At 35.1% G+C, this 15,474-nt stretch overlaps 1 protein-coding gene across 7 annotated transcripts in view; it reads right to left on the reverse strand.

Annotated features, from left to right (window-relative positions):
• Window positions 1-15,474, reverse strand: part of CBLB (Cbl proto-oncogene B) — a 214,063-nt gene that overhangs the window by 35,507 nt on the left and 163,082 nt on the right. For all 7 annotated transcript variants that reach the window (XM_019796249.2, XM_011220820.3, XM_034657724.1 and 4 more), the window contains exons 13-14: window positions 12,123-12,217; window positions 1,335-1,478 (exon numbers count right to left, since the gene is read on the reverse strand). In XM_019796249.2, the coding sequence (XP_019651808.1) occupies window positions 1,335-1,478; window positions 12,123-12,217 (239 nt within the window). The remainder of the gene's footprint in view (window positions 1-1,334; window positions 1,479-12,122; window positions 12,218-15,474) is intronic.

Raw genomic sequence — 15,474 nt, forward strand, 5'->3', positions numbered from 1 at the left:
CTTGTTTTGAAATATGAAGCCCTAGACTGCAGAATGTTACTAATCCTGGTTAAGAATTCTGCAGTCTTGATATTTCTAACCAGGATCACTCAGGTAGACAGCTCTCTGGTTAAAATGAAGACTTGGTCTTTTTCCCCAAGTATTGCATTTTTACCTCCGTGTGATACTCAAAAGCACTAAAACATTTTTTAGATTTTTCATCTGAAAAGAAGGAAACACTGCACTCATAAAATGCTTTCCAGTGATTGACTTGACCTTGAAAAGGAAATGGCACACGAAGGAAAGCTGACACAGAGGACTGAAGTGTTCGGCAGTTCTATCCTCAATCAAGAGCTGCTGGGAGGCAGGACGGCTGGGCCACCAGCCGCAGTCGAGCCCCATGCCGTGCGCTGAGCATCGCTCTAGGGATTCTGTCTCACAAAGGAAATGAGCTCACAAAGGAAGTTTTAAAACTGAGATTTGACTTATTGTGTACCTCATGTAAGTCAGATGAGAAAAAAGACAAATATTTAAGATTACACGTTACTAAGTCAATTATGTAAGCGCAGAATCATCCTTCTACTTAAAAACATACTAATATTTTCAATACACATCACCTCTTTTTAATAACTGTTCTATACCTCAGTGGAGCTGTCACTTCAAAGGCCAAGGATGTCTCCATTATAAGAAGAACAAACAACTGACAAGAAGAAAAAGACACTATCCCTCACAATCTTATTTGATCTAAGGAAAAGTAAAATAGTTCCTATTAAAAAAAAAAATACCTAAGGGAAATACTTTTAGTTTTTTTTTATTGCTGTTTTTTTTTTTATGCTTCTTCAGGGTATGATGAATAGAAGTAGGTAGCATATCAAGAAGGGAAATGAATATATATTATACTAGTCTTTACATCATGAAAAAAATTCTAATGAAGGTTAGGTAATACTTTAGTTTCTGAGCACTGATTTTTCTTCATGAGCTATGTGCTCAAAACTGATAAAATGCACTGAAAATAGCATATTGAAAATTCATGAATTAATCACCATAATACGTAATGTACAGCAAAGTCTTATTAGACTATAATTTGTTTTGCTGGGGGGAGAGGGCAACAAAATGTCCCATTAGATTTGCTAGTCAATTAATTTAGATAAATGACTTCCTGATTAATGAGAAATCTGCATCTTTTAATTTTCTCTGAAAATAATGCAGAAAATAGTATATAGGAAGAGGAGGCTTTGACTAAGAAATCAAGGATTTTTAATTAAATAAACGTGATTCAGTTGCTTAAAAACAAAAACCACACATGATAATGTGTATGCAGATGGGAGGTGATAAAAAGCTGCCCACATGCTTACCTAAGAGGAGGTTTTACGTTATGGCAATGAGATGGTTGTGAATTCAGGGAAACAGGATGGGATGAAGGAATCTTGTATTCATCATCGTCTTCCTCTGCGGGGTCTCTGGTTTTCTCAAGGGAATTTGCTAACGGGCCAGTACACCTACCAGAGAGGGAAGAAAATCCAGTCTAGTTTAAGCATAACAATTCAGAACAGGCAAGTCGGATGTGATGTATTCCAATCAAAGGAGCTACTTTGTCACTTGTGTTCATTTTTCAATTACAGGGTAACATCAGAAGGGCTGTTCTTATACTAAATACAAATGAAAAGGATTTTCAATCTTTTGTTAAGACTCTATTGATGAAATGAAAGAATTTTCATACTTATAATTTTAAATGACACAGTTAAGAAAAACTAGTGTCCTGTCAAGTTAAATAAAAAGGTCTTGAAATTAAAAGAGGGTGTATAAAATTATCCAAACCAAAGCTATTAAAATATTAACATTTTGTTCCAACTTAAGTGGGTAAATTAAGATAATAAATATATATGCATGGTAGTTTTATGTTATTAATGAAGTCTTTATAGAAAGGTAAAACTGTCTCTTGTGAATATTACCTATAGCTGAAAAAAAATTCAGTTCAATTAAATGAATTCCTTCTCCTGTGAAGTTCAAGTACAATTCAAATTGTTCATTTTTTCCCCCAACAACTACTAAGAACTGAAAATGACTAGAACAAGTGGAAGTAGATAATAAGAGAACTTATTAAGTCTTTGAGGTACAGTACATTATTTTTATGGGTTCAATTCCCTGGCTAAACAAAAAAGAATGAAAAGGAGTACAACAATCACCTAATATCAAAAGAAATTTTCAAGCATTTTACGCATCCATGAGAGTAAATAAAAGAAAACAAGGCCGAACAAGGAACAAAACCTACTGTTTTTCACAGTTGTTGCTAATGGAGTTTAATCTAATCCTTCCTTATGCAAGTGAAAAATACCAAAGTAGAAACACATGAACCTACCCTAACTTATTGACACCGAACCAATTTGCAAGACATTGTTGGTATATATAAACCCAAAGCTTTTGTTAATCATGGTGAAACCTCTGTTTCATTAAAAGTATGTTTTTTCTAAATCTCTGTGACTGCAATTTTGAAGCACCTTCTGTAGAGGGAGCAAGAGTCCTTTGGTATCTGTGCCATCAAGCCTGAAATAACTATTTCATTTAGATTTCTTCTCACTAGTTAGAATGAGAAAAACTTTAAGAGCTTTTCTTTGTGTCCATTACAAGAAGACATTGTGAAAAACGTAAAAGTTTTCAACTATGTATTTGAATCCTTACAAAGTTCAAAGATTAAAGAAAAATCTCTCCTAAGACTTTTCAAAAGCGTATTTTTACCTGTCTTTGAAGAGTTTTTCAATACTGATTTTTGAATTCTTGTTTGTTTGAGCAATCTCCAAATTCAAATGGCAGTTTATAGTGAGATGAAAGCACAGTGACAAAAAGTCCATTGTCACTGCCCAGAGCCCACGCTAACAACCTGATTACAGCTCCTGTGGTGCAACCTTAGAAGACGTGTGTATATTCCAAACGAAGGCCGACTAGTACGTGGGCTGCAAAATGGTGATCTTATGGCTATTAGAGCAGGGATTTCAAACATGACCTTTCTACTGAGTCTTAGAAACATGGACAGCGATTTACCCAACTCAAGGACCAGAATGGGTTCTATCAGCAAATGAAACAATGTACATCCTTTCTATATCCTAGTATACTTTCATTCATAATGAATCTTTTTTTCCTATGCAATTCGAGCATATCTTGTATAAAAGAAAAATGTTATTAACCAAATGTTCAACAACATCAATGTCAGAAATCTCCCATCTGCCCGCTGTGGGTTAGTTTCAACAATTTAAGAGTTTCCAAAGAAGTGCTGCATATTGACACAAGAATGGACAGTTTTTGAAATCACATCTGTTACAGCTGATGCTATATTTTCTCTTCAATGATAAAGAATTTCATCTGGGTAATTCCCCCCCCCCTTTTGCTTTGCGGCAAATCAACAGATGGAATATTTCTGAAGAAAATGAAAAGTAAAGTCCACCTACGACTGTATGGAATAATAAAGGCTTACTGCTAAAATTTAGTAATCATAGATTTTTAGCTTAAATAGGTTTTAGTGGATTATATCTAGAAGTGAAAAACATCTTCAAGTGGAATTTGTATCTAAATCCAAAAAAGTGCTTAAATATCCCATTTATCACCATTTTAATAAGTTACTTTTCTTCTTTGTGTTTTTAATGCAAACTTCTTGTATCAGTATAACATTCTACTTAGATAAACCAGTTTATAAGAATATCATTCCAGTGCATTTTTAAAAATTTTTTAAAGATTTATTTATTTTACAAAGAGAGAGAGAGAAAGAGAGAACGCATGGGGGATGGGGCAGACGGAGAGGAGGAGAGAAACTTTAGCAGACTCCATGCTCAGCAGGGAGCATGACGCCCAGCTGGATCTCAAAGCCGAAACCAAGAGTCAGATGCTTAACTGGACATTTAACCAGCAGTGCCACAGAAGCGCCCCTCATTCCAGTACATTTTATTCAGCATTACGTAACTTTTTATATCAAATTAATCCTATCCAGTTCTGAAGGGAAAAATAAAAGCAGTTTCTACCATAAAAAACAGGAATGTACAGTATGGACTTTGGGTGATTATGTGTCAATATAGGTTCAGGCATTTTAACAGAGATACCGCTACGGTGGAAGATGTTGATGGTGGAAAGGTGAGGCATGTGTGGGGGCGGTTAGTATATGGGAAACTGCTGTACCTTCTCCTCAATTTTGCTGTGAATCTAAAAAAAAATAAAGTCTCTAATCACTCTAAACTTCTCTAAAAAATAAAGCTTTAATAAAAAGAGAAGGTACAAATAAGATAAAGAAGTTGTATATAAAATACCAAAAGTGAAATCTCAAATCAAGTTAATAATTAAACTATTTGTAATTTTTATTTTTCTTCCCTTCACAAGCTAATTCAAAAAGTAGGTTCAATTTTACTTGCCATTAAATAAGTGGTAAAGAATTATTTTCACAATTTTCATTAGCTATCATGTATGTTTACTTTTGGCAGTGGAGAAAATAGCTAACTTACGGGACACAAGAAAATTTTCAGTCATTGATATGGTTTCTGAGAAATGTTTAGGGTATCAGAAGAACAAAACAGAGCAAATTGTATTTGGCTGGTTCCAAGTTAAAGCTGCCAAGTAAACTATCTTACCATTTACATTCATTACTTCATTCCCTTTATATCATCATCATACACTCACGGAACGTTCTGCACTGTGGTTGTCATTCTGGAGTTAATAGGCTGGTAATGCACAAGGGGACAGTCTCTCAGAGATGCACAGCCATGGTCTCCCCAACCTGCACCTCTTGTTACATTCACTGTGTGTTAGCTAGCTGAGCCTTCAGTGCGAAATACAGCCATTTTCTCCAAGTGCACACTTGAAACTAACCAAGAGTATATTTTCTAACGCCGTTCTTACTGATTTTTACATTTCAAAACAAACTCACAGATACACTACTCTATAGCATTTTATATGCTTGGTATGAGGCACATCATCAGAGGGGTGACCTGCATATCCCACTGGCTTTATTTAACTTACGACTCAAACACCACCCTTGCCATGCACTTTTCTTTCCTTCAATTGAGCAATTCTTGATAACTCACTTAGCCCATCAACTTTTCCAGAAAAAAAGGCAAAGCAGAAATATCCATTTTCATTGTCTATATATGAGCCTTCTGTGACATTGCCCGACAAAACAATTTTCTTTCAACTTCAATTTGTTCGATTAGATGTATTTGGTACATGTTCCTTCACTGACCTTGTGTTTTCTATATATTCATCTACGTCTGTCACCTATTTCTGTCCTGAATTGCAAAATGCATAATGGTGGCCCCCGAGTCAACAAAGCCCTGGGATGGTGTGTGTCCAGGGGAGCACTCACAGCTTTTAGACAAAAAGGAGTGGCTATCAGAGAAATAGAAGACCAAGCTGTTAAGGGAAAAAGACATCATTTTTAGGATTCTTTCATAGTCTAGAAAAGCATTTTAAATATATTCGCTCATTTTCTACACGTAAGAATGTTTATTTAATCGTATCTGAAGGCGAGGTTTTAAAAAATATCTTTTCTTAAAACAGACTCTTCAGAACCTGCTGTATACATTAGTCCATATTTCTTGTTTTAATTATCACACTTTTAACAGGGAAAATACTTAACTCACAGAAATCATAGCTCTGGGAACTGGTGACACAAAATAAAGCTGTATTTGAAATGATTGCACATATGCCACAAATAAGTAATTTCCCCAGTATATCAGAGTGAGTTTTGTAATACATACTGATTTTGAGGGTTCTTCCATGACATTGAGAAAAGCTGGTGTGGCATATTATTACGTTTACATATGCTTTCCTGTAAGCTTTAATTGTAAGCATTTCACGGACTTGTATATAAATTGGAGAAACAAATTTTTAGTTACATTTTTAAGTTAACTTATTCAGAACCAATGTACATCTCTAAAATTTTTAGGGGGTCTGCTTTAGAAATCAAGAAGATAGATACTGAAGAAACACATACTTTTCTTGAGAATCTAATTTTCCAATATATGTTGGACATTAAAGACTTCACGATGATATTTAAAGTGGTATTATTTGTAACCACCAAAAACTGGAAACAACCCAATGTCCCTCAGTGGAGGGATGGATAACCAAGCCACAGTATGTTTTATAATGAACACTTACTCTGGAGCAGTAAAAAAGGAACAAACTACTGAGAGGCTCGCTAACATGGATGACTCTCACGTGCAGTACACTAAGTAGAAAGAGGGCAGACCCAAAGTCTGTACCACATGATCCTAGCTCTACAACCTTCTGGAAAAGGCAAAACTATATGGACATAAATCAGATTGGTAATTTCCAGGGGTTTGGGGTGAGGGGAGAAACTGACATAAGGCACAGGGGGATTTTCTGGAGTGATGGAACTGTGTCCTGTGATCTGACTGTGGTGGTGATTACATGGCTATGATATGAACTCATCGAGCTGAATTTTGCTGTGCATACTGTATATAAATTATGCTTTAACCAGTGGAAGACTTTCATTTTAACTCATTTTAGATATTGTAGATAAGCATCTTTCACAAAATATGCTGAATATTCTTAATGGCCTTCAGATAACTTATTGAATTCTATTTGAGACGACAGAGAAATCTTAATAGAGACTAAGAAATGCTTGAATGTTGTGAATATGCCAAGATGCCCTCACTTAATATGAAAATAAAATCTCACTCTAACCCTACACATATTCTATCAACAGATCAATACGTTCATGGAGAAATGGAGAATATATGATAGATTATGTCTCTGTGGGACAAAAAAAGACAGCATAGGGTATATATTTTACATTGTATATTTAAATAGCATCCAATGGCTCACATTTCTTCCCTTTTTTTTGAGAGTGAGTGGCGGGCGGGGGGGACTGCCATCTTCAGTCATAGTGCACCTTTCCATCTACCCAAGGTAAAGCAAACAAAAATAGTGTAATATCTTGGCAAGTCTTGAAACAATATTAAGGTACTACTAGAGGAAAGCTGGTTCTGAAACTAGTAAAAGAGCAACCATATTCATTTGCTAGGATTAAGAAGATAGAGTAGCTCCTAATACAGCTTTAATCTTCCATTAAAAAGTCTTCTACCATACTTTCTTATCATTGAGCATAGAAAGGATTCATGTAAAACTGAAGTACATACTGTCTACACTGCTCCTCAGGTGAACAATAACGGAACACATTTTCCTGCTCTTTTGACACTAGTTACACGTAATGAAGCCTGGTATGCACCATATCGAAAATGAGAAATTCCCATCCAGCTCACTCCCTTTAAGTGTAGTGTGGTATTTGTATTAATGTCGCCCATGGCTTAGTACTTTTTTCTCTTCTTCCATGTCATCCACTTTCTAGTTAAAAACAAAGCAGAACAAAACAAACTTTCCCCTCTACCATGAACTCACCACATCATTTCATTCAAACATTGATCTAGCTTTATAGTTTTACAATTAAACTTATACATAGACCATTCTGATGACTGTTTAAAGACAATCACAGGCACACGCGCATTCACGCCACAGAGGCTGATGTTTGGAAGCGTGGACCTACTCTGGTCACTCTCACTGGAGGGGGGGCAGTTGTTGAGGCTACATTCACAAAGCTACATTTCTAGTTTATTTTCCCTAGCAATTTGGTATATAAATGGAGATTTTGATTATAAACAATAATGTTTACTAAAATTTTACTCTACAGAAGTGTTCTAAATATATTTTCTCTAACATTTCAGGGGTAAATGGTATAGTCTACTTCAAGGTAATACTTTAATATCTAAGTTCCCATATTGTTTAAAATCTCAGAGTTACACTCAAATGTCTGAGAGTGTAACCAATCTACTAAATTTGAGCATTGAGCATACAGAAATAAGCTTATTAGCTTTCAGTAGTACCTGCTGAAATATTCACCTGAATATAATACACATTTTAAGCTTAGATGGTATGTCCAACTGTTCCCTCAAAGCTTCTACTTAGGTGTGTGTGTGTGTGTGTGTGTGTGTGTGTGTATGTATGTAATAAGCAGCCCAAACTCAGCAGATCCCTAAGTCTCAATTTTACACCTCTGTCCTATTCCCACATCAATTCTTCTCCCTCACTTTTGGAAAATGGCACCAACGATTCAGTTTCTTTAGCCAAAAACCTATAGAGGGGTCATTGCTGACTATCATACCTCACAGATATCCAGTTTATTAACAGTGCCATTGCATCAAAATATGCCCCAAAGTTGACCCAGTAGTAACTCCATCACCATGACTCCAGTCAAAGCCCTGACCATCTCTGACTGGTCTACCATATCAGACGACGACACTCTCCATTGGTCTCCCTGCTTTCATTTCTGCTGTCCTAAAGACAATTTTCCACATAGCAGCCAGGGTAATTCTTTACAAATGCAAACCAGTATCATGTCATAATGCCAATCAAAACTTTCCAAAACTAACCAAACCAAATTTCTTATCTTGGCTTTAAAGGAGGTATACTATTTAACCCCAGAATACCTTATTCAACTCTAGTCAAATTATTTCAAGACAAACATAACTTAGTAAAAATTTATACTACGAAGTAAAAATAATCCACATAGGATTTTTTTCATTCCCTCTCTAGAAAATAGTAAGTACCTATGTTTTAAGCTTTTATTTAAAATTTCACACTTATAGCTAAATGTCAATGATGTTAATTAAATAGAAACCATTTAGAAAAACTAAGAAAAAAATAATAACTAAATCTATGCACACTAGTACAGTTTCAGCTTGCTTCAACAGAACATTTTTTAAAAATAAATTCTATATTCTTCTAGGTCTCAAGTTATACAATAAAAGTCACATAATTGCAAACATATAGTTTTATAAGAAAGTAAAACTATCAGAGAGTAGCCTCTTATATCAAGTAAATGGAAATCATGGTAACATCAAATAATTTAACAATTACACTTTAGCAAATATTTATAACAACACAATGTACATTTAAAAAGGTAAATGCTAGCTGCGACTTTACTGAATTCACCATTGGGATTTTCAACATTTGCGAGAACATTTGTGAGAAGTCTATGTTAGGTAGTACTTTGTGACTTTGCTTTGGGCTGATTTTGAAACATGCAGAAGGAGTCTAACATGGAATTAGGTACTAGAACATCCAACATCCTTATCTCATCCCTATTTGCTGAGACCTCTGTTCTATGCCCCTCTAGTGCTAAGGGTCCATACTCACTGGACTCTGGTTATACATTCTAAAGAGGCCCAAGTAGACCAAACATAAAGAACAAAACCAAACAAAACTAGAGCTGTAATCCAACTCATTTTGGCTTCAGCAATGAGACGCAAACAGCCGACTACAAATGAACACTTAAATTGCCAAATATTTCATTTTTAATTAACACTACAGATGAGTACCCCTTAAAAAACATATTTCATAGAACCTAAAAAGTTGAAGCTCAAAAGAATTTTGGAAATCATTTAAGATAAACAGCCCTTCATTTATCAGATGGAGAAAGTGAGGGCTGAGAAGTTACCTTGTTCAAAGACAGACAAATACTTAATATGCTGGAGTCGGGTCTGGAATTAAGTCTGATTATTTTAACGTTCACTTCAGAATTCCATGCTGGTTTTATAATAATACAGTCCATAAATGATTAAGACAAGTGCTTATTAAAATATTAAATAACAAAGAAGGACATGAAATTGTCTCTACAATATAATCTAAATCATGTAAAAAAATGTCTAAAAGATTTCAAAATGTTAAAACTCTGGACATTGATATTTTGAGTATGTATATACTTATATTTACATATTTGTTAATTTTCTTTCTTTTCTACAGTGTCCATATTTTATATAATGAACAAGTATTATTTATAGTCAGAATAAAAAACTGAAGAGATAAATGTGACATTAAGTCGACACTTGTATTGTTAATTATGGTTAATTTGCAGCATGCAAAATCAAAAACTAATTTGCTGTTAAACATACACTGTTAAACTATTTCTATGTTTCAGTAAAGCAACTGCACAGTTTCTGAGGGAAAAGTCAAGAGAAAATGGGAACAACATATATTTACATGCACTTACAAACTGAAGTACCAGAAAAATATTAATAAAATACATTATGCTATGAATTTATTCTTGATTTACAGGAGAAACAGGTATCTAATATTAAATATATATGAAGAAAACTGCAACTTCTGCTTCTTATTCCACTTGCCTATAAGAATTTACTAAACAGAATATGCAAATTTAATCTCTAATTGGCAAGATTTTATTTACTTCATTTTCTGATGTTCTCTAAATTCTCAGAGTTAATTGAACATAGATGTTTTATTACATATACACATATCCAGAGTTCTTTTGAGGCTACGATATCATATGTTCTTACTGTTTTAGAGCCTACTATACAGAGTATGTGTATTTGTTTCCAATTTTTATGTCAGCTACATTTTCTGGCAGTTCCCAGAAAAGTTACCACTAGAGAATGCTCCAATTAGCTTAGTTTCCCACTGTCCCCTGAATGATGTCACATTTCACACTCTTGCTTTTTCTTGTCGTCTGCTCTCTTTTTGAACTGTGCCTATTCTCCATGACTCAGGAAATTTCCATCTTCTCTATGAAAGACACTTGGACTGTTAAGTCTTTCCTCCAAGCACAAGTAAAAACTAACAAGTTAGAATTATACAATTTAGTGCATAATGTTCTCTAGGGATTTCATGCATGTTCATTTTATTTTCTAAAGTAGAGTGTAAATTTCTTGGGGGCTAGGATTTAGCTTATCCTTCTTTTGTATTCTTATGTATAGGGGAGCTCAGTGACCAGCAGAGGAAGGAGTAAAGATGCTCTAAGACTTTCAATTAGAAGTGAGATCGTACCCAATAATCAACCAAGCAACCAGGTACTCTCGGTGTATTCACTACACAGCAAAAACAGTAAGGTGTTAGGGAAGAATCAGAAAATTTAAGAAAAAGTTTTTGCCCTCAAAACTTTATCATCTTTTTTAATGTGAATAAGCACTTTAAAATTAGAAGACAGTGAAACAGAGTTCATAGTTAAATGTAGGAAGAAACTACTTCCTACAAATGGTAGGAAGAAAAATGAGAATGTCTTACCACATACTGTCATTACGAATGAAGATGTCACACAAGTTTTCATAAAGAAATAGAGCCTGAGACGTGGACCATTAGAATAAAGATTCTGAAAGTGTGGTACATAGGAGGAAACAGCTTGAAAAACTCATAAAACCAGGAAAAAAAATCAAGACAAGAGTGGAGGGCAAGCATTAGGAATTACTGAACAATATTTTAGTTGGGTAAAATGCTGTGGATCCCACTGCTAGCAGAAGAGCATAGAATTAATTTAAAAGAAAAGAAAAAAACAGTGCTGGGTTTTAAGGAGGAAAGTGATCTGGGGAAAGCAGAATTTAAATTCATTCAGCTATATCAACAAAATATATTGGAGAAAAGGCAGGTAGCCTGATTTAATATAAAGAGTGGAAAATGGGAATCAGGAGACTTGGTTTTATCCTGGTTTGACTTGGGTAGATCACTTAACTAACTGTCCAATGTGTCTCTTGTGTCCCCATTTTTCAAATGAGACAACCTGGGTGAACTTATTTTTCAGTTAAGTCATTTTAAAATCCACTGATAAGAATTCTAAGATCATGATGTATCATCATGTGTATGATTCTTTCAGTTGTCCAGCTATGAGGTGATGGGAAAGAATAGCTGATTATAAAAAAACTTCCAAAGAACAATCAACAGGACTTAGTGGCTGAATGGGTTTGGGAATTGGGGAAATTGAAAGAATAAGAGATTATTTTCTGATATCATACTGGATAGTTGGGATAAATGTGACACCCCTCAGGGAGAAAGGTAAATTGGAGGGGAAAGCTCACTGTGCTACTCTGTCCTCTTCTCGGATACAAAGAAGCCTTAAGTTTTCTCTCCCTGTTGCTCTGTGTGTAATCTCAGAGTTTCGGTAAGTGTCATAAATGCTGTGGTTCCCAGCAAAGAATCAGGAAGAATCTTGATTTCTGATACATTAGTTTATAAATCTGGCTGGGTCGTTTTTATTGATGTGTTTCTGTTCACCTTGTACTTTGCGTATTGAACACCTCACATCCACTGTTTACCATAGCTTTACACATGGATAAATGTTCTCCACATTCAATAGAACTCACTTGATGCTAGGGAGGAGGGTGGCAGCGGGAGGAGGAGGAGAAAGCCGGGGAGGAACATCATATTCTTCACTTCCCAGGTGACCATTGGAAAAGACCTGAAAGGAAATCAAAGGGCTAGTTTAGAATTTCACTTCTGGAGGACCCAAAACGGTAGCAGCTCTTAGAAAAACTATAATTTGGAAAAGCATATGCAATGTCAGTTTATTTAAACAAGTGAAGTATCATATAATTTACTGAGGAGTCGGTAGCACCATAACAATTACTCACCACCACCCAAAGGAGTACCAAGTTATATGTAACAAATATAATACAACTTGATTCTTGAACATATTGAGAAGGAATATGTACTATAATTTCTATAAATCAGATACAGGTAGCTAGATACCAGACAGCAAAATCTCCCAAATGCCAATCAGTTTTTATGGAAAAGTGACCATTCTCTATAGGATTCCATGAAGAGTAAGAGGACCGGTGCACTTCTTATTTCAATTCTCCCAAATACAAGTGTTCTAAATGATCTCTCTCTGGGGTTAACAGGACATTTTTAAACTTCTTGATAAAACAGTACATGAGTACAATCAGAAATTCTTTTCTGATTGTACAAGGCTGAAGCTTCAACACTATTGGCAACGAGAGACCTGTTCTGGCTTTCAAAGTGTGTGCAATTTTAAATGAAATTTTCCATGTGAACAGCACAAACTAAAATTGTTACCTTGCTCATAAGAGACCACAGAGAACCAGTGTTTAATTACTCAGAATAAAATATCCCGATTTCCAGGTTTCTCTGTTACACTACAGGGACTGAACAATTCCTTGTGAATAATGCAACAACTTGAAATTAAAGCAATTAAAAAAAAAAGAGAGAGAATAACATTGTATATTCACACATATGCAAAAAAGATTAGATGTATTTTAAAATCTTTATGTAATCACTAGAGTTTTAACATTCACCTAAACTCTTATTAATTCATATTTAAAAGGTAGGCTGATGTGGGGGCAAAAGGCTATAAAGAACCTGAAAAGCCCAATAGCCCCATCGATAACCTACCAATTTCTTTTCATCCCCTCTTATTTCTAAAATGGTGTTGAAGCTTTTAGAATGGAAAATAAAAGTCCATGCCCTTCTCTTGCAACTTAAGAAACATGGTTCAAATAACACATTTGAAATGTATCAATGATCACTTTTCAGACTTACACAACCTAAATCTTATAGCACTGAAGTGTCACTCTAAAAATGAGGACCTGTGCTAGAGTTCCAATTTCTCCTTTGCATGTCTCCCTCATTAGAGGCTATAATAAGGTTACATGATTACAAAACAGATCCCAGACACCATTTCATTCTGAAATCCATGTTCCCACCTGCATCCATTCCAGTAGACCTAGAATCATTTTAGCTGCCACCATCTGAGTGAGGGCAATAAATTACAAGTTGGGCTAAAAATAAATATTTTATATTCTTTGTTAATCTGAAAACCCTGTTTATAAATAAGAGAAAAAAATTTTTCCTCAAATGTATAGATTGATAGCATCGACTGCAGCAACAGTTTACACTGAAACCCCATGGATTCAGGCTTTCTGTTTTTTTGTTTTGTTTTGTTTTGAAGAGAGGCATGGGGTGGGGAGGGAGGGGCAGAGGAACAGGGAGAACCTCAAGATCTCCAGTGAGTGTGGAGCCTGACACGGAGTTCAATCTAACGACCCTGGGATCATGACCTGAGCCAAAATCAAGAGTCAGACACTTAACCAATGGAGCCACCCAAGCATCCCAGATTCAGGTTTTCTTTAATTCCTTAACTAAGGAGACATCTTTTTCTTCTGCCTTCCCAGCTGACCCAAATCTACCACAACTCCCTTGAAAATGCTACTAATTTAAATATTCTGATCCTATTACTCTTCTGCCAACAGACAAACAACAACAAAAACCTTTAAAACCTTTTTCCTGTCAACAAATTAATTCTAACTTAGTATAGAATTCAGGACACTCTAGTTTGGTTACAATCTACACTGCTGTAATTTCACCTACCCTGCCTATTCTCTCTCTCTATTCTATCCATCCAATCTATCCAATGGACTTCCTTCCCTATGCCCATTCTCCCTGCCTTCATGCTATTCCTCCCTGTCATGTCTACAAAAACACCTATCAATCTTTTCAGGTCTATAAGCCAGTCACCTTCCTGTGTGCAGCTTTCTTTATTCCTTCTTCTACACTGCATCTCAATTAGATTCGTTTCGCTTCTCGAGGAGCCCATATTATTTTTTCTGAATGCTTCTCCTATGCCTTATCTTCTAGTTAACTAATCATACACCTGTCTCATTCTCACAGACTTTGCTTTATTCCTTTTGTATTTCCCCTGGTGTCTTGAACATCCTAAATACTCATATAGCTGAAAGAGGCTGAAGAAATAAAAAGACATTAGGGAAAGTTAAGGCTTATGGAAGAAGTTTAATCTGAGTTATTATGTAACTTATTATAAATTCTAGGTTATCCTAGATTAATATGTTTCACATGCCTCAAGACAGCATTTAATGCTAATCTTGAAGTTTGAAATGACATCTTACGATTCAGAAATTGTCTAAAAATTAAAGTATTTGGGACCCTTGAGACACAGGGTCTTTTGTGATCATCTCAGCACAATTAAGACAAAACTTTTTATTTGTACAAAACTCCAAAGGCAACCGCTTTCCTCTGTCCCACGTATGTGAAGCCACACAAATACTACCCAAAATATATTGCTACAATTTGTCCTTCTACATCAGATTGGAAATGAAACCAGTGTACACCGAGGACTTCTTTCTTGATAGCCCTTCAGATTTATAGATAAGTTCAAGGCATTCATATAAATATGGGCCTCTCCACCAAAAAGCTAAAGCCAAATCTCAAAAAGGGTAATCTTTCGATTTTGCAGCATCTTCAAAAGATTATTGTACACAGGGTCATTTTAGAATAATGTCACTTGAAGTAACATCACAAGTCAGAGATAGTTTTTACCATATTAGAAACAGCAGTATTCTTAAACTTTCAAGAGGAATGAATAAATATAGTTTAACACAATGTTAGTATCTGGAGATATATATATATACACATATATATATGTATATATATTTTATATATATGCATATATTTTATATATATATATAAAAGGTAAGTTTCAAGTATCCAATGATATTATAAAACATTTTAACAAAAATACTTTCACCTCAGCTAATTAAAACAAACCACCACCACCAATAAATATCTAGCCAACAAAATATTTAATAAGGAGCAGGTTTTGGGAGAGGCGGAAAAGTTGGCGGAGGAGTAGGGGACCCTTTTTTCAGCTGGTCCCCCGAGTTGAGCTGGATATCTACCAGA

The sequence above is a fragment of the Ailuropoda melanoleuca genome, chromosome 1 (assembly GCF_002007445.2).
Source record: "Ailuropoda melanoleuca isolate Jingjing chromosome 1, ASM200744v2, whole genome shotgun sequence".
NCBI classification, from domain to species: Eukaryota; Metazoa; Chordata; class Mammalia; order Carnivora; family Ursidae; genus Ailuropoda; species Ailuropoda melanoleuca.